Raw genomic sequence first — 21,663 nt, 5'->3', positions numbered from 1 at the left:
CAACCCGATCTCGAAAACGCTGGGCCTCGAGAAAGGATTGGGTAAGAAGTGACAGGCGTCCACGTAGTCCCCATTCCTGGAGTTGGTTGGCTAAGGATGTTGTACATCCAAGTAGTGTCGTATGCTTTTTCGAAGTCAAAAAGCACACAAATAACATGGTTTCGGTGGTAAGAAGGACTCCTGTATCGCCGTCTTCAGTACAGTTAAGTAGTAAGGGGTGGAACGGTAGCGCCTGAAACCGCAGTGGGAGCGGATCAGGTGACCTCAGGATTCGAGCAGCAAGACAAGGCGGCGGTTGACCATGTGTTCATGAATATTACTCATAGTGCTGGTAAGGGCTACACTATGGTAACTGTTAGGGGCCCTATGGTCGTTGCCATATTTCTAAAATGGAATTAATGCTGCCTTCTTCCAAGGCCTGGGGTAGTGTCCACCAAACCAGATCTCATTGATACAAGAGAGGAGGTGTCGTTTCGCTTCAGGGCACAGATGACAAAGCATGGCATAATGGATCACATCAGGTCCTGGGGCAGTGTCTCTAGCCACAGACAGAGCTGATTCCATTTCCCACATGGAGAACGAAGGTTGTACTCATTATGCGATGAGAAATGGAGCTTCCTCATCTCGACATGCCTATGGAACATCTGGAAAGCACCTACTTGTCTGGATGACGTAATGACAGTAAGAAAGCGTTCAGCTAAAACCTGAGTCATGTCTTCTGGTGCGTCCGCCAAGACCACATTACTTGTAATTTCGTAAGGGATGTGCACGGGCCTTGCCTGAAATTAGCCTTATTAAGTCCCAAATTTGTGCAGTGGAAGTGGACCAGTGGATCAATTATGGGAAGTTGTAAATTCCTTGCAGGAAGCCCTCTTCCGTTCTTTTATCACTCACCTCCATGTGCTTTCGTGGATCCGAAGGCATGTAGGTTTTCTGTAGTTGGATGGTGTTTGAAGTTCTGCAGAGCTGTTCGTCTGGCCCTGATTGCCAATCGACATTCGTCATTCCACCAAGGTACAGGCCATAATCATAGGTGGTTACTAGACCTTGGGATGGACTCTGCAGTAGCCCATTGCACCTCACAAGTTAAATGGGCCACCGTCTCTTGTACACAATCCTTTTGCTCAAAATTAGCCTGTCGATTGTACTGCCAACATCTTACCCTTTGTATCACACATCTTCGTGGTCTCCTGTCAGTCTCCATTCAAGGCAGCAGACGGATCCACACAGGGAAGGGGTCACTAGAACATAAACCTGTAGTCACTTCCCACTGAAATAAGTCTGCAATAGCTGGGGAACAAAAACAATGGTCAAGGCCTGAAACAGACCTTGTAGCTGTGGAAAAGTGTCTCATCTGATCCGTGTTCAGAAGGCAGAATTTCTCGGAATGGAAGCGTCGCTCAATCGTCCGACCACTGGAGCAAGTGGTAGCCGAGCCCCACAGCACTTTGTGTACTCTGAACACCCCCAGAAGGAGGAATGGGCGTGGGATTGCCCATAAGAGTTCTGTCAGTGCCTCTACATCCAAGGACATCAAGAGGTGGAAGATACAAAGGGATAGCGTGGTGTTAAAAGGTGCTAGAACTATCATGGCAGTTGCTTGTATGGTCATGGCAACAGAGACAGGAGAGGAATGTCATCTGTCATCAACGAAAACAGCCATTCCACCTTTAGCCCCGTCTCCAGTTGTATTGTCCTTCCTGTAGGGGTGGTAACCCTCTAATGCAGGTGCGTCGGCGACTTTAAAATGATTGTCTTGTAAGCAGATGCAGAGCGCCGCGCGGTTTGAGGCGTCATGTCACGGACTGTGCGGCCCCTCCCGCCAGAGGTTCGAGTCCTCCCTAGTGCATAGGCGTGTGTGTTGTTCTTAGCATAATTTAATTTAAGTAGTGTGTATGTCTAGGGACAGATGACCCGAGCAGTGTGGTCCCTTAGGAATTCAGACAAATTTGAACATACAGATGCAGAGCGGTTTTTCCTGGACTAGGAGCTGTAATTCTTCCACATGAGATCGGTATCCTTTTAAAATCCACCTCTACGCAGATGTCCATGCGGAAGTCGTTGTTTAGCGATGCTTAGTAGTTTCTTTCTATCTCAGAGGCGGTGTTTTACTTGGGAGGACAGGGGGAACAGTAGTCGGTTCCCGGCTCTCCGCTTTCTCCGATTCAAATCCACACCCTAAAGAGCATAGTCCAGGTCTGAGAGGGATGCGAACGATTAACTGCCACTTTCTTCAACTTGGAACTACTTTTTGAAGGACGTTTTTCCTTAATTGTGGGAGGAGTTGGTTGCTTAGATGGAGGGAATGGCTCAATAGGCTTCTGATGGTCGACAGTGGTGTGTTGTTTGATGTGTTTTAGGGCGCAAAAACAACTCGGGTCATACGCGCCTATGTCAAAACTGTAGAACGCGAAGATAAATAGAGGAGTTAAATGCGACTACACATTAATCCCAATAGATAGAAGAGAAGACAGTTTAAACAGGGACATGGAGAAAAGTCTATAAGATACGCCACAGAGAAACGGAGGTCCACAAGTAAAAATTAAATGGCCGTCGTCATAATGCTGCGACGGATGGAAAGTAAAATGCGCTCGAGAGCCCGCCCGTCGTTCGATAAAGCGGCAGATAACTCAGACGGCAATCACAAACGTGAACGAAAGTGGTTAAAAATAGGGCATTCCATCAGGAAATGGCGGTCAGTCAAGCGTTGGGCACAATGTGCATAAAGTATTGGGAGGCACCACTTAACAGATGCCGATGGCTAAAGAGACAGTGGCCAGCACACAATTTAGTAAGATGATCTGTTTGCCGCGAGAGGGCCGAGAGGAGGTCGTCCAAGCCGCTAGGAGAGGCTTAATAACAGGGAGCAAACCGAGATCATCGCAGTATAAGAACTAGCGGGCTGTGGTATGAGGGCTGAAGCCTTGGCAGCAGTGTCAGCGGCCTCGTTTCCTGTCACTCCGACGTGACCAGGAACCCACATAAATATCACAATGGCTCCATCAATAGTGAGCAAGTGACAGCTTTCCTGAACCAGTTGCACTAAGGGATGGACGGTGTACAGCACACTGAGGCGTTGAAGGGCACATAGAATCGGAGGAGATGGCGGAATTGATAAGCCTGTGTCGTCCGATGTACTGCGTGGCCTGATGCAGAGCGAAGAGCTCTGCTGCAAATACTGAGTAGCGTTCCGGAAGACGATGCCGAGAAACGTTGGCGCCAGCGACCAAGGCACACCCGACAACATGGTCAGTCCGAGAGCTATCAGTGTACACAAAGCTACTATTGTGAAATTCCAAGCGAAGATCGTCAAACGGGAAGGCGTTAGAGCGAGACTGGAATAGTGTCCTTAGGAAGTAAATGAAGACCAAGGTGAACACTGGTAGTCGCTCGAAGCCAAGGTGGTGAAGGGTACACACCAACTGGGAAAAACGTAAGTAGCGTGAAACTAAGCTGTTAGAACAATGAAGGTGTCCGATAAGGCAGAACGCACATGTACCTTGAAAACGAGGTCTTCCAAAATTTCCGAAGGAAATGGGGCACGTTGCCACGGAAGCCCCATGTGTAGGAAGGCGGAGGACACCACTCATCCAGCAGGTGTCGTAGGCTTTCTCCAAATCAGAAAATACGGCCACAGTTTGGGATTTCTGCCGAAATCCATTCATACCATGGGTGTATAAAGTGAAGAGATGTCAGGGCGCTGATGACCTCAATGTTGAGCGCCCAAAAACCCCTACACACACGGTCGCCCCCTACGCCTTGGCTTTGCCACTACCGAACTGCGTGCCTGGTAGTCGGAATCTAAGAAATTGTTGATGTTCCAGATGTGGTTTAAACTACTTGAGAGCGAGCAAAATGCGGAATATTTTGCTTCAGGTGGAGCGAGGCTATAGAAGACGTTCGAAAAATCACAAATTCTAATATTAAATTTCATATTTCACGATCTCCGCATTATCTCTGCTGAATTGGCCAGCTTACAGAACTAAACTTTGGCTGACTTTCCGGGAATTTATACCGCTCACGACGACCGGACTCCAAATCTTCATTCATCAATGTCCCAGAATTTCCGTTAACGATAAGGGCTCTAACGTGCTCCCTATTTGAAATCAAACTTCCTAATTGGATTCGGCCACTAGGAATAGCAGTAATCCCGTAGAATGCCCTTCGTGATCCTTCCATAATATACCTTCAGTTTTTCGCTAGAGCTTCCCTGTCTTTCACAGTTACTTGCTATGTGTTTACCCACTTTACCCTTAAACACTTTATAATTGAAGCATGTGGCTGCCGGCTTGGGTTACTATCTGCAGATTTCTGCCAACGAGGAACATAACGTTCCCATTCTGGTCGGCATATTTTTGCAGCTTGCCCACAAACCACCAAATTTTCTAAGTGACGTAAGCTTTGTGGCTTGTCACAAAACAGCAATCCAAAGTGGTCACTAGGACACCCTAATTCAAGCGTATGTGCTATTTTCCCCTTCGCTAGAGCCCAAACACGTACTTCTAGCGCTATTTTTGCTTGTCTTAATATACTACTCTACCACTATGACTGCATGGTCTCGCAGCAGTGTGATTTAATGAAACCCTCTTGGGCTTCCAGCTGCGTCAGGCAGTTAAAATGTTTTACCGTATTTGGACTGCAAGAGAACACAAATGACGTCACAGCCAATGGCGCAGCGATATAACGGCGAGGCCACAGCGACAGACAAGTCATTTGCAACTTGACAATGCCCGAAGAGAGCTACGACCAAAACTCGTAGGATTTTAGCGATTTTAGCTACGTTGCTGGATGCCCAAGAAGAAATTATTAATGCTATTCTATCTGTTCTCCATGTCGCTGCACCACAAAATAGCCTTTGTCGATTAGCTTATTTCGAGCATGTGGGTGTTGATTATTTCGATGAATTAACTCCCAGAATTTATTAAAGATAGTTTCCGCTGCATGTCCACCTCTACAACCTCCGATCCGTTTAGGGACTCAGCAGCTGATAACAACGTTCAGTACTTGACTCAAATAATTATTCTACGTCCTGCAATTCTAAAATAATAATAATTATTATAATTATAATTATAATTATAATAGTAATAATCCCACTTCCTCGGTAGCATTTTCTGCAATATGCCGCCATCAAGTAACACGCCAACCACATCAACTATATAAGTGGACACTCGACGAATTTGCTCTTGTATCTGTTGACTAGAGAGTGTGCCCAACTTCACTTTGTGGACCTTCCCCACTTAGCTGAGATACCCTGTGTCCATACTAGTGAATTACCCAGCCATGCAGACAGAAATTTACACACACAATCAGACTGTCCGACAATGCACAAATCTGAAGCTATGATATCGTGACGAACAATGCGGGCTCTAATAGCATTTACAGCGAGTAACTTAGAATCTATACCCTCCTCAAAGTTTGCGAACCAATTCTTCTAAAACAGTCTTAGTGCCTGAGCTGGCATCACTCACATCTGATCCCTGCGAGTCTGGTAGGATCGTGGGATGTGCAACAACATCCCAGAGACATCTGCAGTTTCAGGCCCATGACCCGACGTATCAGCATCATGGTCTATAACATCTAAACATGTAATGATACCCCGGTATCTCCCTGCCTGCGTGCTGAAACAGAGCAGTAGGAAGGAATTTACATTAAATTAAATACAAGACTAAATACATCAATGAGCGAAGTAACTATTACTTCCCCATGACGAAATATGTTTTTATATCTCACACACCTCGCCACACTATAACCACGGTCTGATAGCATAATGTTATGAAATATGTGAGTGGAAATGGTAAGCTGAGGTGGAGGTGATACTTTTCTTCAAAAGCCGGCTGGAGTGGCCTTGCGGTTCTGGGCGCTACAGTCTGAAACCGAGCGACCACTACGGTCGCAGGTTCGAATCCTGCCTCGGGCATGGATGTGTGTGATGTCCTTAGGTTAGTTAGGTTTAATTAGTTCTAAGTTCTAGGCTACTGATGACCTCAGAAATTAAGTCGCATAGTGCTCAGAGCCATTTGTACCATTTTTTTCTTCAAAACACATTACACTTTTATTTCAAAAACTTCCATACTACAACTAAAGGAAAGCAACAATATTCAATTCCAAAACTTACTCAGCAACTACAAAATGCAACTACAGTAATTTCTGAAAGACACGATAATACGATAAATTCAAGAGAAAAATTTATTTTATATGAATATCTAATTATACCTGCATCGAAAAAACATTTCAGTAAGACGAATGACATTAAGCCTCGATAATACAAAAAATTCCCTAATTTTTGATAGCAGTATATAAAATATTCTATAAATTTTTAAATGAAATTTCTGCCATTTGATTGTGTAGATAGCTTATGCTACTATAGAACCACGATTTTGGACATCGCCATTTTCAAGTACCACAGTGCTGCATATGATCAGCCTTCTATAAAAGAAAGTCACCTTCGAGATATTTTAAACTTTTTGTATAGATGCAGTCCAGGCGTCAAACTTAACAAGTCTAACATATGTCGACAATGGCGTCGTCTATAGAAGTTCGATCATGCCCAATATTGTGGTACTTGAATATGGCCGAAGGCCGATATCATGACTGTACAGTAGCATAAACGATAGATAGTCAAATGGCGGAACTTTGATTTAGAATAACTGTGACCATATACCATGGCAATATTATTACAGCTTGTCCCAAAACTGAGCTGCTATTAAATACAGCAACCAATATGACCGAAGACAATGCAGTCATAAGCTTAACACAGCAGACTCGCCATTGGCCAGCGACACAAACGGATTCCTGAGTCTCGCCCAGAGCTTTTCTGGATTCAAATAAGCCACCCAGTATTTCTGCACATGCAACGATGAACACCATGGCTCACAACCCCATGCGGACGACCATTAGCACAATGGAACTCACAGTGCAGGAGCTCCCCCTAACGACATTGAGCTAGCAAAACAATCATGTCCAGACAGGGATTCAGAGGGGTGGACTCTGCCGACGGTAGCTGCAAGTTCCTACCTGGTGATGGAAGGGAACTCTCGTTGTCACTAAGCAGCAGACGGCAGACAGATTCGTTTAGTAGGCGCCTCATTCGCACTGCCCACAGCGACACTCAACATCGCTAGAGGCAAGAGGATGCGTAAGTGTTCTAATGCATTGGAAGATTGGTGACTTTTGTGACGACACAAAATTGACATTTAAAACACCAGGAAAGCATGCATTCACTGTTATTTCAGCGACAGTTTACGAAGTACGTAGCACAAAATTGCAGTTGGCAAGTATGATAGGCCAACGCGATATGTTCGCATTCGGCTCTTGTCTATGGGTCAATCTTTCCAGTGTGACGTATTAATTAGAGTTTTGAGGTACATCATTTTCATACAAGTTATTAACCATTCCAATGAGGGCCAGAATAGAGAGAGATTCTGAATTCAGGGTCACACTGTAAATCCGTGGAGCCTTCCTGCTATTATATTCGACTCTGTATCGTGTTTCAACATTGCAGTTTGTAACGTCACTTCTCGTTACTCAATACGAGGGCTTCTGTAAATAAACAAATACGTGATACAAGCAGAATATTTTCGTGATGGGTGCTGAATTCAAATGTAGTAACAGTTCATTCATCTGCATTGCCAGATCTAAAGATGAAATGTGTTATGGAATCAAGTATTTTACTTTCATGGTTTCTTGATTGCTTGACATCTTCTTATGAAACCGGCCACTGAACCAAGTGCCGAAGCGAGCAAAAAAGTGTGTACTACATACACTGTTCTTATGTGAATGTCTGTCATCTTGGAAGACATCAGATGGTGACCCAATCAAACAATCGCAGATTCTACCGGAATGTTTGCTCACGCCGTTACATCCGCAAGTATTGTGAATATTTGGCATTAAATTTAACGCACCTCTCCTCTAATTGGTTGCGTCTGTTGACAGCGAAAGATACTTAGATTTATTAAGTCAGATTATTTTCTGCCACTGCGGATTATGAATATTGCAGTGACCACTTTTGTTGGAAACGAAGGTATATTATAAATATGTCAGCAGCAGTTTACCATGTTGTGTCATGATGCTTTACTAATATGTTTATTTGATTCAGTTTTTGACGTACTTAAGTATTTTCAGGTTTCGTTGATGTGTCTGGGAGATACATCTTCTGTTTATTTTGCGCTTTCAACAAACGGCAAAGTTCTCCATTTTGAGACACGAAATCGTTAACTGAATCTTTATGTTTCACTAATGTCTCTGACTCATTAGAAGTGAAGTTCGGCAGAGCGCTGAGCTATATTGTAAGCAGGAATAAACTAATAAACCAGTATTGATGCTACATTCAATATGAACATTCAATCCTTTCAGATATTAGAAACCACAAGACAACAGCTTCAATGTTTCGCTTTATGTGGAGGCAGTGTCGATGGACTATTTAACGACTCTTACTGCAGACAGCTCAAAGGATTCAAAGTCTACCGCCGTCTGGACTAAACTAATTATTGGTCGCACACCGAATCCGACTGACTACTAAATGACGGAATCTACATGCCGTCTCTGTTGACACATAATAAACACACAAACTGATTTTCCATATCCCAGAAATGGACAACTCCAAGGCCTCAACTCCGAATCGTAAGGGCTGTGAACATTGCAGCGCGATAATCAGTTCTGTTCAAGAGTAGTGAAAATTTGTATGGGCCAGTGAAACAGCCGTAAAACATACCTTGAATGAGGGTATCACTGATCTTGCGGAGGAATATTTAGAGTAATGTACTGAATGTTTTCAATCAAATGATTAAAGTCACATGGTACAGCCTGATACTATTATTCTTGGACCGTAGTACATGATCTTTCTATACATGGACAATATCATGACCCTTAAAACAATACTGTTTCTACTCCGTCTATTTAGGAACAAATACTTCACAGCACTGATATTCGATATGATGTTAGAGTAGCTGAAAGAGGAATTGAGAAAAATGTATGATGTAGTAAAACTGAGGAAAGTAAAAGAGAGAAATCTATTCTCGTCCTTCGTTGGATATGAGTCTGAAAGCGTATTAGTCCGCTCCTGTTTATTTACCATGGCGTGTAAGCGTTTTTTTCGTAAAGGCACTGTGAGTTTGTCGTTTGATAAGCCGACACGTAACGTGCATCCCGGATATGTAGAAATCTACGCCTGGTTACTGGCAGTTTTCGTGTTACCTCGAACCAAGTGCATGTCGCATATTCTGACACAGATATACGTGTTATTTGCGAAATTCGTAGATCCCCTTCAACTTGACAAGTTCCTGTTAAAGCATGGAAATTAGGTTCCCTTCTAGCATACAGATGGTTCGGTCAGTGTAGTGCTTATGAATGTACCAATGTTCGAATATTCTATCTACTTCCGGAGGTGGAGGATATTTATGTTCAGGAAGGTTTGACGCGATATGGTCACTTGGGAGAGATTCGCCATGAACTTCGGTCAAGTCAACAAAAGCTATAATGAAACTTCCTGGCAGATTAAAACTGTGTGCCCGACCGAGACTCGAACTAGGGACCTTTGCCTTTCGCGGGCAAGTGCTCTACCATCTGAGCTACCGAAGCACGACACACGCCCGGTACTCACAGCTTTACTTCTGCCAGTATCTCGTCTCCTACCTTCCAAACTTTACAGAAGCTCTCCTGCGAACCATGCAGAACTAGGACTCCTGAAAGAAAGGATATTGCGGAGACATGGCTTAGCCACAGCCTGGGGGATGTTTCCAGAATGAGATTTTCACTCTGCAGCGGAGTGTGCGCTGATATGAAACTTCCTGGCAGATTAAAACTGTGTGCCCGACCGAGACTCGAACTCGGGACCTTTGCCTTTTGCTGTGAGTACCGGGCGTGGCACACCTGCATTTCAGGGTTACCACCCCTACAGGAAGGACGATACTACTGGAGACGGGGCTAAAAGTGGAATGGCTGTTTTCGTTGATAACAGATGCCTTTCCTCCCCTGTCTCTGTTAACATGACCATACAAGCAACTGCCATGAAAGTTCTAGCACCTTTTAACATCACACTGTACTTTTGTATCTTCCACCTCTTGATGCTCTGGATGCAGACGCACTGACAGAACTCTTCTGGTCACTCCCACGCCCATTCCTCCTTATGGGCGTCTTCAGTGCACACAATGTGCTGTGGGGCTCGGCTACCACTTGCTCCAGGGGTCGGATGATTGAGCGACTCTTCCATTCCGAAAATATCTGCCTTCTGAACACGGGTCAGATGACCCACTTTTCCACAGCTACAAGATCTGTTTCAGCCCTTGACCATTGTTTTTGTTCCCCCCCTGCTGCAGACTTAGTTCAGTGGGAAGTGACTACAGATTTATATTCTAATGTCACTTCCTTGTGGTGACCCGTCTGCTGATTTGAATGGAGGCTGACAGGAGACCACCAAGATGGGTGATACAAAGGGTAAATTGGTTGCAGTACAGTCGACAGTCTACTTTTGAGCAAAAGAGTTCTGTACTAGAGATGGTGGCCCATATCACTTGTAAGATGCAATGGGCTGTTGTAGAGTCCATCCCAAGGTCTAGTAACCATCCAAGACTATGGCCTGTACCTTGGTGGAATGACGAATGTCGATTGCCAATCAGGGCCAGACGAACAGTTCTACAGAACTTAAAACACCATCCAACTACAAAAAGCCTTTATGCCTTCTGATCCACAAAAGCACATGAGAGGTGAGTGATAAAAGAATAGAAGAGGGTTTCCTGCAAGTAATTTATGACTTCCAGTAATTGATCCACTGGTCCACATCCACTGCACGAATTTGGGATTTAATAAGGCTGATTTCAAGCAAAGGCCGTACACATCCCCTCACGACCTTTTCAAGTAATGTGGTCTCGATGGATGCACCAGAAGACATGACTCAGGTTTTAGCTGAATGCTTTCTTACTGTCATTACGTCATCCAGGTGTTCCATAGGACTGTCGAGATGAGGAAGCTCCATTTCTCGTCGCATAATGAGTAGAACCTTCGTTCTCCATGTGGGAAATGGAATCAGCTCTGTCTGTGGCTAGAGACACTGCCCCAGGATCTGATGAGATCCATTATGCCATGCTTTGTCATCTGTGCCCTGAAGCGAAACGACAGCTCCTCTCTTGTATCAATGAGATCTGGTTTGATGGACACGACCCCACGACTTCGAAGGAGGCAGCATTAATTCCATTTTGGCAACATGGAAACGACCATGGCGCTCCTAACAGTTACCATAGTGTAGCCCTTACCAGCAGTATGAGTAATATTCCTGAACGCATGGTCATCCGCCGTATAGCGTCCCTTGTGCCATATTACGAAAAGACTTAGAAAACGGTATTTATAAAGAAGAGACATTTAAAATTTTAATAATAAGTGGGCACTAGCCGCTTAGGCGAGCATACATTTTTCTCTATATTATAATAGTTTCTCTGTGTACGTTTCGAGGGCAAAGAAATATAACAAAATGATCTAAAGAGACGACGAGATACACTCTTTTGATAATTTTTTAGTCGACTTCACTTCTTCTCTTATTTTGGCACCTTGGTTGTGTGTAGACGGACATCTTGCGAGTGCTGGCAAATGTAAGCATATTTGTATGAGTTAAGCAGCTAATATATTGATTTAATATTATTGTGCACTTTTAATTTGTAAGAGGTGATCCCGATTTCATGTCTGCCTTCCTTGAATTAACCTGCATTCAAGTAATTTACAATTCAACAATCGCAGCGGCCGATGCAGCCAACGTGGCGATAGTAAGTTATGAAAAATTGGCGGAAGCGAAAAACTCGCCCGCTATTAACATAATATTAATTTTTTTCTACAGCCGCCAGACGTTGCAGAACATACGTAGGTTTAAGATTCTTATTTTCAGTACCATAGCCGAGAGTCAGAGCCAGGACTCCGACTACAATACAATGGTTAACGGAGGTAAGAAAAGTACTCTCGCGCGTGTGTGGGCCGCAATTGTAATTAATAGCTAAAGATCTTTTGCTTTAAAGTGAGCTGACTAACCGAGGAAATTAATATGAAAAGTTTATTACATTGTTCAGCTTATATGCTCTGTTTTAAGATTCAGCGAGTCTAACATTCATTAACGTAACAAATACACTCCTGGAAATTGAAATAAGAACACCGTTAATTCATTGTCCCAGGAAGGGGAAACTTTATTGACACATTCCTGGGGTCAGATACATTACATGATCACACTGACAGAACCACAGGCACATAGACACAGGCAACAGAGCATGCACAATGTCGGCACTATTACAGTTTATATCCACCTTTCGCAGCAATGCAGGCTGCTATTCTCCCATGGAGACAATCGTAGAGATGCTGGATGTAGTCCTGTGGAACGGCTTGCCATGCCATTTCCACCTGGCGCCTCAGTTGGACCAGCGTTTGTGCTGGACGTGCAGACCGCGTGAGACGACGCTTCATCCAGTCCCAAACATGCTCAATGGGGGACAGATCCGGAGATCTTGCTGGCCAGGGTAGTTGACTTACCCCTTCTAGAGCACGTTGGGTGGCACGGGATACATGCGGACGTGCATTGTCCTGTTGGAACAGCAAGTTCCCTTGCCGGTCTAGGAATGGTAGAACGATGGGTTCGATGACGGTTTGAATGTACCGTGCACTATTCAGTGTCCCCTCGACGAGCACCAGTGGTGTACGGCCAGTGTAGGAGATCGCTCCCCACACCATGATGCCGGGTGTTGGCCCTGTGTGCCTCGGTCGTATGCAGTCCTGATTGTGGCGCTCACCTGCACGGCGCCAAACACGCATACGACCATCATTGGCACCAAGGCAGAAGCGACTCTCATCGCTGAAGACGACACGTCTCCATTCGTCCCTCCATTCACGCCTGTCACGACACCACTGGAGGCGGGCTGCACGATGTTGGGGCGCGAGCGGAAGACGGCCTAACGGTGTGCGGGACCGTAGCCCAGCTTCATGGAGACGGTTGCGAATGGTCCTCGCCGATACCCCAGGAGCAACAGTGTCCCTAATTTGCTGGGAAGTGGCGGTGCGGTCCCCTACGGCACTGCGTAGGATCCTACGGTCTTGGCGTGCATCCGTGCGTCGCTGCGGTCCAGTCCCAGGTCGACGGGCACGTGCACCTTCCGCCGACCACTGGCGACAACATCGATGTACTGTGGAGACCTCACGCCCCACGTGTTGAGCAATTCGGCGGTACGTCCACCCGGCCTCCCGCATGCCCACTATACGCCCTCGCTCAAAGTCCGTCAACTGCACATACGGTTCACGTCCACGCTGTCGCGGCATGCTACCAGTGTTAAAGACTGCGATGGAGCTCCGTATGCCACGGCAAACTGGCTGACACTGACGGCGGCGGTGCACAAATGCTGCGCAGCTAGCGCCATTTGACGGCCAACACCGCGGTTCCTGGTGTGTCCGCTGTGCCGTGCGTGTGATCATTGCTTGTACAGCCCTTTCGCAGTGTCCGGAGCAAGTATGGTGGGTCTGACACACCGGTGTCAATGTGTTCTTTTTTCCATTTCCAGGAGTGTAATTTAAGATTAATATAGTTAAAAAGGAGAACTTCACAAAAGCATTTGACTGTAAATCAAAATTAAATGAAATATCATTTTTATTAAGGCCCACCACGTAAGTCGGCAACAATCAAATTAATAATAATAATACATTAAATTACGACGGCCGACGGACGCGATAGGCGCCTTGTCTGGCTGCTCGAAGGCTGAGGTTACCTGAGCCGCTCCCAGTGCGGTTTCAGGCGCTACCGTTCCACCCCTTACAACTTAATTGTACTGAAGACGACGATACAGGAGTCCTTCTTACACCGAAACCATTTGGTTTGTGTGATTCTTGACCTCGAAACAGCATACGACAGTACTTGGAGGTACAACATCCTTAGCCAACTTCATGAATGGCGACTACGTAGTCGCCCTCCACTTCTTACCCAATCCTTTCTCGAGACTCAGCGTTTTCGACATCGGGTTGGCGATGCTTTGTCTGACTGCTATGTTCAAGAGAACTGTGTCTTCCAAGGCAGTGTACTCAATGTCACACCGTTTGCCGTTGCTGTCAATGGCATTTCCTCTGCAGTGAAGAGCCCTGTCAAATACTCTTTGTTTGTGGATGACTTTGCAATCTTTTGCTCTTCCTCTAACCTTACAAAGACGACGATGCAGTTACAGCTGACCTTTAGGCGGTAGAAACCCGGGCCAGGACAACTGGTTTTCGGGGTCTCATCAGAGAAGACAACATGGATGAATTTTAACCGTGCTCATCTAAGATTTAACCAACCTGTACTCACAGTGGGGGGACAATAATTTGCGTTCTCAAGAAACTGATCGCTTTTTGGGTTTGTTATTTGGCTCGAAATTTACTTAGGCTCCCACACCTGAAAGACCTACGAACAAAGGGCTTCCAGCCATTGAACATTTTGAAATGTCTTAGTGGACAAACATGGGAAGCTGACGCTTCCGTCCCCTGCAGTTTTACAGGACATTTGTTCGATTACGTTTAGATTATGGCAGCGTGTTCTATGGATCAGCCCTTATTTCCTACCTCGTAATGTTAGACGCATTTCGTGTGGAGAGTATTAGGAAATCGACTGGAGCCTTTCAGACGAGCGTAGTTCACAGTCTGTGTGCAGAGGCTGGTGAACGACCACTCTGAATTCGACGATGTATCCTTTTGGCTCGACAGGCACTGAAAATCCAAGCGTCACCTCAGTCAGTGGCATTTAGCGTAGTGGTCGAAACCACCACTGAACGGCTGTTCGGGAATCGGCCCCATGCAACCAAGCCATTTGGGATATGTACTACCGACTGTCTCAAGGATATCGATCTATCAGACCTCCAAATACACAGCCAAGAATGGAAAAGCGTTGGTGTCTTCAGAGACCCAAAGTGATTTTAAGCTTGACATGGTATAAGAAAACTTGTACTCAGATTATGTTTTTACAACTCTGTTTTTGTCCATTTTAAGAATGAACATCGGTTTTATCGTTATTTGTGCTGATAGGTTCCAGCAAGAAAATATTCCAGGTGTTGTGCTGTTTTGCCTGATGGGGTTTTCAAAGTGCATCTTCCGGAACAATTTACAAATTATGATTCTGACTGGCATGGCATTCCGATGGCACTGGAGAGGATTCACAGACATCACTATACAAGGTTTCTTGTCCGTTCCGTCTCGCTTAGTGAACTACCAGCACTTCACAAGATGTATGCAATAGATCATCTGATTCACCTCATCCATGACTCGTTGCAGCAGATCCAACACCGTGGCAAGGGGGTGATGTTTTGCTGCATACCTGGCCACATCCTGATACAGAGTAACGACGTGGAGACAGTGGACTACCGCACTGGTGGACAGCAGTTGCCTACAACTGAAGAGCGTAATACGCCCTCTAACAACTGAAGATCATAATACGGCCTCTAACAACTGAAGAGCGTAATACGGCCACCACCGGTATAAACAATCCTCATTGGAAAAATGATATTAGGGGAAAATATTTCTTTTCATGACCCCTACAACCTCCCAGAGTTTGTCGGTTTAAATACATTTCACCCTGTAGATTTAGCACTATACATAAAACGTTGTTACAAGAAGTTCCATGTTTTGTGGCCTGATATTCAAATTCAGCAAACGTAATTAAATATTACTTACTCACTCCCAGCATTACCACCTGTAGGCAAATTACATATGCTTTCGCAAACAACTATTCCCGCAAATAATCCAACGCAGACCATTTCAAACGTATAGACCTACTCCTTTTGTTTTGTAAGGAGGATCAAGCATAGTTTGTCTTCTGCATTTGTGAATGTTCGCGGTCGCGAGAACACACAATTTGGTGCATTATGGTGTATAAATCTAAGAATATTTTCATCAGTTGGCGCTCCAAAACTGCAATACGTTTCACCAAAGATATAGTTGTAGAATTACGTCATCAGCGGCTGTCAAAAATTTGATTTACTACTAGTTTCAGCCGGTATGTGAACAACATCCCGGCACTGCATTTTATTTCATTTCCCTGTATCCTGTCTTCTCATTAAGTTGCATAGAAAAGCTTCAGTGTTGCTGTTATTACACGTCATTAATACTCACTTCCTATCTGGATACTTTAAAAGTCTTTGACAGTAGCTGATGGTGAGTCTGCGTTAATCTGTATCACATAAACCTAATAAGTACAACAGGCGTTAATAACATAACATAGTGGAGTGTATCCTCCTCCCTCCTTGACTTCTACAAGTACTGGAAATGCTGAAAACGGTGGAGCACGTACATTCTACTCTGGGTAATATTTTTTCTTTTTTTTTTGCCTGTTATGTGAAGATGGAAACAGTATCGAATTCTTGTCAGAGTGCGTGTGTGTGTGTGTGTGTGTGTGTGTGTGTGTGTGTGTGTGTGTGTGTGTCTGCATGTGTGTGTTTGTTAGTTAGTGGGATGGTAATTGGTTGGTCTTTATGTAACCGTTGTTCAAAGAATGGAAGAAAATTGTGGGTACAATTCATGCTGGAAAAGAAGTAGTAAACTTGACTCCGGAGTAAATTATATCTTGGAAGGCGTAAATTATTTACTGAATACGAGAATTACGATTAACATCTTGTCAATTATGGATTGCGAACTGCTGCTATTTTCTACAATAAAACATTCCACTGTAGGAGCTTTAAATGGGTTTTATTGCCAAAATTTTTCAGAATAAACAATTTAGAGTTGTTCACTTGTACTTTAGTAAACTGGGCCCAACATGACAGGCTGTGATGTGGCGTAAACTCGGAAATATCACTGCTACGAATTTCCAACTGTTCGTCCCAATATGGTTTAGGACACCTAAGCCTCACTTGATGTCGCCAAAAAGTAGAAACATCCTTGAAACCAGCGATCTGCTGCAGAGCGCACTCTTGTTTCTGCGTCGCTTGAGAACTTCAGCATCAGTGAGAAGCAGCTTGATTGCAGGATAAATGAACTCACAGAGTTGTGAATCTATAAAAGAAGGAAAACAAGGTTATAATAACCATATAATTTTATAAACCTTTCATCTATGTGCTAACGAGATAAATTGTTAGAACAAAATTGTAAAAAAGGTTCTGCTGTATCAGGTACATTGCCAATATGTCAGTTCATATAGAAACTACTCCACATAGGCAGGTATCCCTGCTCACAAATGGAAAGAAATACACTTCCTTCTTTCAATTATCACAACTTAGCTGAGTGCACTTGAACTGAATTTGAATAGTTGCAACTAAACAATGCGGTTACGAGTGTCGCTTAGTAACACTAAGAAGTATTATATAGACTATAAGCACGTATCCAACACTAAGAAAAACAAATATTTAACATACTTACATCATTAATGCTGTTGGCAATTAAGAACCGAACTTGCCAATGTGAATCCTCTGCGTATTTATACAGAACTGGCAGAAGATATCTGTGTACATCATCAGATAGTTTCTTAGCTTTAAGCAAAGCTATTAAAGCCTGTGTCGCCTCCAAGCGAAGACCAATCTGTAAAAGTAAACGAAACTTGTAAAAACTGATTCGCTATGTGTACTAGTTAAAGAGCGTAAGTGGATAAAAATTGTCTTTATGTACCTTATCATCCAGGGCCTTCTCGAAAATGGGTACTACATGAGAAGCAAAAAACTGGGCATCAGCGTCTTCAGCTATAGCAGGCAACATGGACAGTGCCATTCTTCGCACTAGCATATCTTCATCCTCACACAGACGATGAAACAGTTCACCTAGGTACTCTGCAATCAAACAAAATACGAAAATCAAATTCGTTTCAAAATGATAGGAGGCTACAGAGGTTTCTTTTCCAATAAGCTTCAAGTATACAGTTCATCAGATTTGATTAATTACCTTTTACTGTAGGAGTAACTCGTCCATAAATGGCGCATAGCTTCTTGCAAGCCAATAGCCGAGACGTACTCCTTCCTTCTGCCACTAGCTTTTCTATATTCGCAACTGTGTCCCGATAGTTCTGATGTGTTACGTCACCACCGTAACTGATGGTTGATTTGTGCTCGTATACTTCTCCAAGAGAACACTCATACCAAGTTGGAGCCTGAAAAATAAACGGGACGTTAAGAAAAACGAACACTGAAAAACAGAATGTTTGACAACATCTGTATATAATTTAAAAATCCAGGTTAACCCCATGCTCTAGAGCAAACGCTGACTGTCATTTACAATGAAAACCAAATTTGTCTTTAGAACACCAAATTCAGTACCCAGTTTAGTGTTAATTTGTTGTAATTTTAGTTTTGGTCGCCCTTAACGTGTTCCACAACGTGTTTATAGAATGTTTCCAAAGAACTCCGAAAGTTTATCTGCTAATAGCATGTTGGGCCTACTTCACTACTGTTAATAGTTACGAGCGGTTTGTTACATATATGTATTATCATGATCTACGACAATTACCCCGGAAGGCAGCCCTACCATTTAACAAGTGCTCTAAAATGTGCGCCTATGTGGGGAGTGCACCATGGCCTACACTTTTGGAATATTCGAGTATGAGTGTGAAATGCTCTAAAATGTGCGCCTATGTGGGGAGTGCAAAATGGCCTACACTTTTGGAATATTTGAGTATGAGTGTGAAATGCGATTGGCAACTATTTTCTTCGGAATTTAATTTTAATTTCTAATTTAAAAATATGAATAGGGGAGAGAATATATTGCGTCTTACAGCAAACGTGAACTTAATATAATGTGTAACTGAATAAGGTAATCTCAGAATGACCGTTGTTGCGCTAGTGGTATGACATACCTCTTCGGGTAGCGAGGCACCGCACCAATGCGACATCGCGATGTTCATGCCCGGGTCGCAGATCATCTCGTCATCGTCATCCTCATAGAAGGGCTGCCTACGCCTGAGGAACACCCAGAGGCAGCATCCTCCTTTCTTGCACAGCAAACTCCGGAACAAGCTCCGAAACATCTACGAAATGCAAACGGCCGTATCAGTATATGTTGAATGGCGCGTGACTCGTAGATATCAACAACAAAAAAATTGCGATGCCTCTTAGGAATTCGAATAATAATTGTAAATCTTCATATATTCAGAGAGGATCGTGATATGTGTTGGCGTTAATGTCGATAGTAAGTCGTCTGCAAATGATAGCGAAACCAGTAACTTCTCATTGTGTTTACCAAGAGGCGAAGAGTAAACGATATATGGCCCAAAGAATTTTTGTACCATTATGCAGGTATATATCGACTTCTAGGAAGGAAAATTTAGATTCCATCATCTAATTTGAAGACGTTATCATCTGTAGCAGACGTAATGTCCAGATTGATGTAAGTAGGATCAAGTCTGTACAATTTGTACAGAAACCAGATGGCAGTGATAAGAATCGAGGAGCATGAAAGGGAAGCAGTGGTTGGGAAGGGAGTGAGACAGGGTTGCAACCTCTCCCCGATGCTATTCAATCTGTATATTGAGCAAGCAGTAGGGGAAACAAACGAAAAATTCGGAGTAGGAACTAAAACCCACGGAGAAGAAATAACAACTTTGGGGTTCGCCCCTAACATTGTAATTCTCTCAGAGACATCAAAGGTCCTAGAAGAGCAGTTGAACGGAATGGATAGTGTCTTGAAAGGAGGATACAAGATGAATATCAACAAAAGAAAAAACGAGGATAATGGAATGTAGTCTAATTAAATGAGGAGATGTTGAGGGAATTAGCTGAGGAAATGAGACACTTAAAGTGGTAGATGGGTTTTGCTGTTTAGGGAGCAAATAACTGTTGATGGTCGAAGTAGAGAGGATGTACAATGTAGACTGGATATGGCAAGGGATGCGTTTCTGAAGATGAGAAATTTGTTAACATGGGATATAGATTTAAGTGTGAACAAGTCTTTTCTGAAAGTATTTGTATGGAGTGTAACAATGTATGGGAGTGAAACATGGACGATAAATAATTTAAACGAGAAGAGAATAGAAGCCATCGAAATGTGATACTACAGAAGAATCTTGGAGATTGTATGGGTAGATCACGTAACTAATGTTGAGGTACTGAATAAGATTGGGGAGAAGAGAAATTTGTGGCACATCTTACCTAGAAGAAGTGATCTGTTGGTAAGACACGTAGTGATGCATCAAGGGATCATCAATTTAATATTTGGAGTGAAGCAGGGAGGGTAAAAATCGTAGAGAGAGACCAAGGCATGAATACACTAAACAAATTCAGAAGGATGTAGCTTGGAGTAGTTATTCGGAGATGAAGAAGCTTCCACAGGATAGAGTAGCTTGGAGAGATGCATCAAACCAGTCTCTGGATTGAAGACCACAACAACAACAACTGTGACTGCGGGAGTTTTCATTTCTCATCGGAGATATAGTCGTATTATTGTTGCATATCCGTAATCATACAATATTTAAGTTTGTTCCTGGAAGTGAGTTCGATTCATCAACAAAAGAATTACTTCTTGAACACATCGTATCGACGTAATATACGGAAATGCTTACAACATTTAAAAAATTAGCCCCTCACTCTGGACGGCAGTTTCGAGTGTTACTTTCCCTTTTTAACTTCCGCAGCTGCCATTTTATTGCAGTAGTGAGAGTTACGCATTTCATTTGTTTCCTTAAAACACTACAGCCTCCATAATACTACAGGAGTCAGAGTTAGATAAATAAATTATTTTCATTAGTTTGCTTAAAATACTAGTACACTACAAAGGAAATGCTCTGAAGCCTTGTCTGCGATAACTTAACGCACGGAGACAGCTTTATGGTACTGCGTAACATATATTGTTGTCTACAACATAATTTTCATTTATTTTATTTAAGACTTATTGTAAGTTTACCATGTGATAATATGCGAATTTTCACACTGAAGCAAACATCTGATGAGAAAAAAATTGTGCAGGAACGTGGGGAAAATGCTAAGACGTGGTGATGAAGAGAAACGAAATGACGTACCTAAATACCACGTAAAAATTAGGAAAATAAGGGGGGAGATGTAATACACTTGGACAAACTTTACAGAGCTGTACCTCGTATATTACGTCATGACGGAAAGATAGCTTCTATCTACACCAGTAGTGGCGTCTCTCGTGATCACGAAAACAGAGGAATCCTCCTACTTGCTGAGACCTGGTCTTTGGAATTGAAGATAATCTATCACTCAGTAATGTCCTTACAGTACCACGATGTACTTTAAACATGATCACTTAGAAAGGAACTAAACACTACCTCATAAACAGCCTCTGCTGCCACAAAGTACTATCTCATTTTCATATCGCGTTTACGCACTAAATCTAGAATGCGACTGATACAGTTCAGTACAAGTTCGCACACTTTAAGATAGACGAGTTCGCATCTAAGTCAGAGTGGGTGTCGAGAGTGGCTTCGTCTTGCATACCGCATCTCTTTACTCCATTGCTTAGTCCACAGATCAGGTTATGTTAACTGATGTCACTAAACCTAAAACGTATCGTAAGGCTTAACATATGACGGGATTTGTCACTGATAATTATTTTAAATAGTAGGTACACAATAGTAAAATTTTCACTGATCCGTATGGGCCTGTTTTGAATCTGTTTCCTCAGAATTATATCGTAAATTATCTAAATGCGATCTGAAGAAAAATACTCTACTTGTCATTAAAATTGCTACACCACGAAGATGAAGTGCTACAGACGCGAAATTTAACCGACAGGAAGAAGATGCTG

The 21,663-nt window shown here is 43.4% G+C and overlaps 1 protein-coding gene across 1 annotated transcript in view; it reads right to left on the bottom strand.

Annotated features, from left to right (window-relative positions):
- Window positions 1-16,815: 16,815 nt before the first annotated feature.
- The window catches only part of LOC124803385 (serine/threonine-protein phosphatase PP2A 65 kDa regulatory subunit-like), a 123,670-nt gene continuing 118,822 nt past the window's right edge, over window positions 16,816-21,663 (bottom strand). The window contains exons 5-8 of the mRNA XM_047264570.1: window positions 17,917-18,052; window positions 17,578-17,735; window positions 17,332-17,490; window positions 16,816-16,968 (exon numbers count right to left, since the gene is read on the bottom strand). Of these exons, the coding sequence (XP_047120526.1) occupies window positions 16,816-16,968; window positions 17,332-17,490; window positions 17,578-17,735; window positions 17,917-18,052 (606 nt within the window). The remainder of the gene's footprint in view (window positions 16,969-17,331; window positions 17,491-17,577; window positions 17,736-17,916; window positions 18,053-21,663) is intronic.

Source organism: Schistocerca piceifrons, chromosome 6 (genome assembly GCF_021461385.2).
Source record: "Schistocerca piceifrons isolate TAMUIC-IGC-003096 chromosome 6, iqSchPice1.1, whole genome shotgun sequence".
NCBI classification, from domain to species: domain Eukaryota; kingdom Metazoa; phylum Arthropoda; class Insecta; order Orthoptera; family Acrididae; genus Schistocerca; species Schistocerca piceifrons.
The sequence above is the reverse complement of the archived record's forward strand: the minus strand, read 5'-3'. Positions and strand labels throughout refer to the sequence as shown.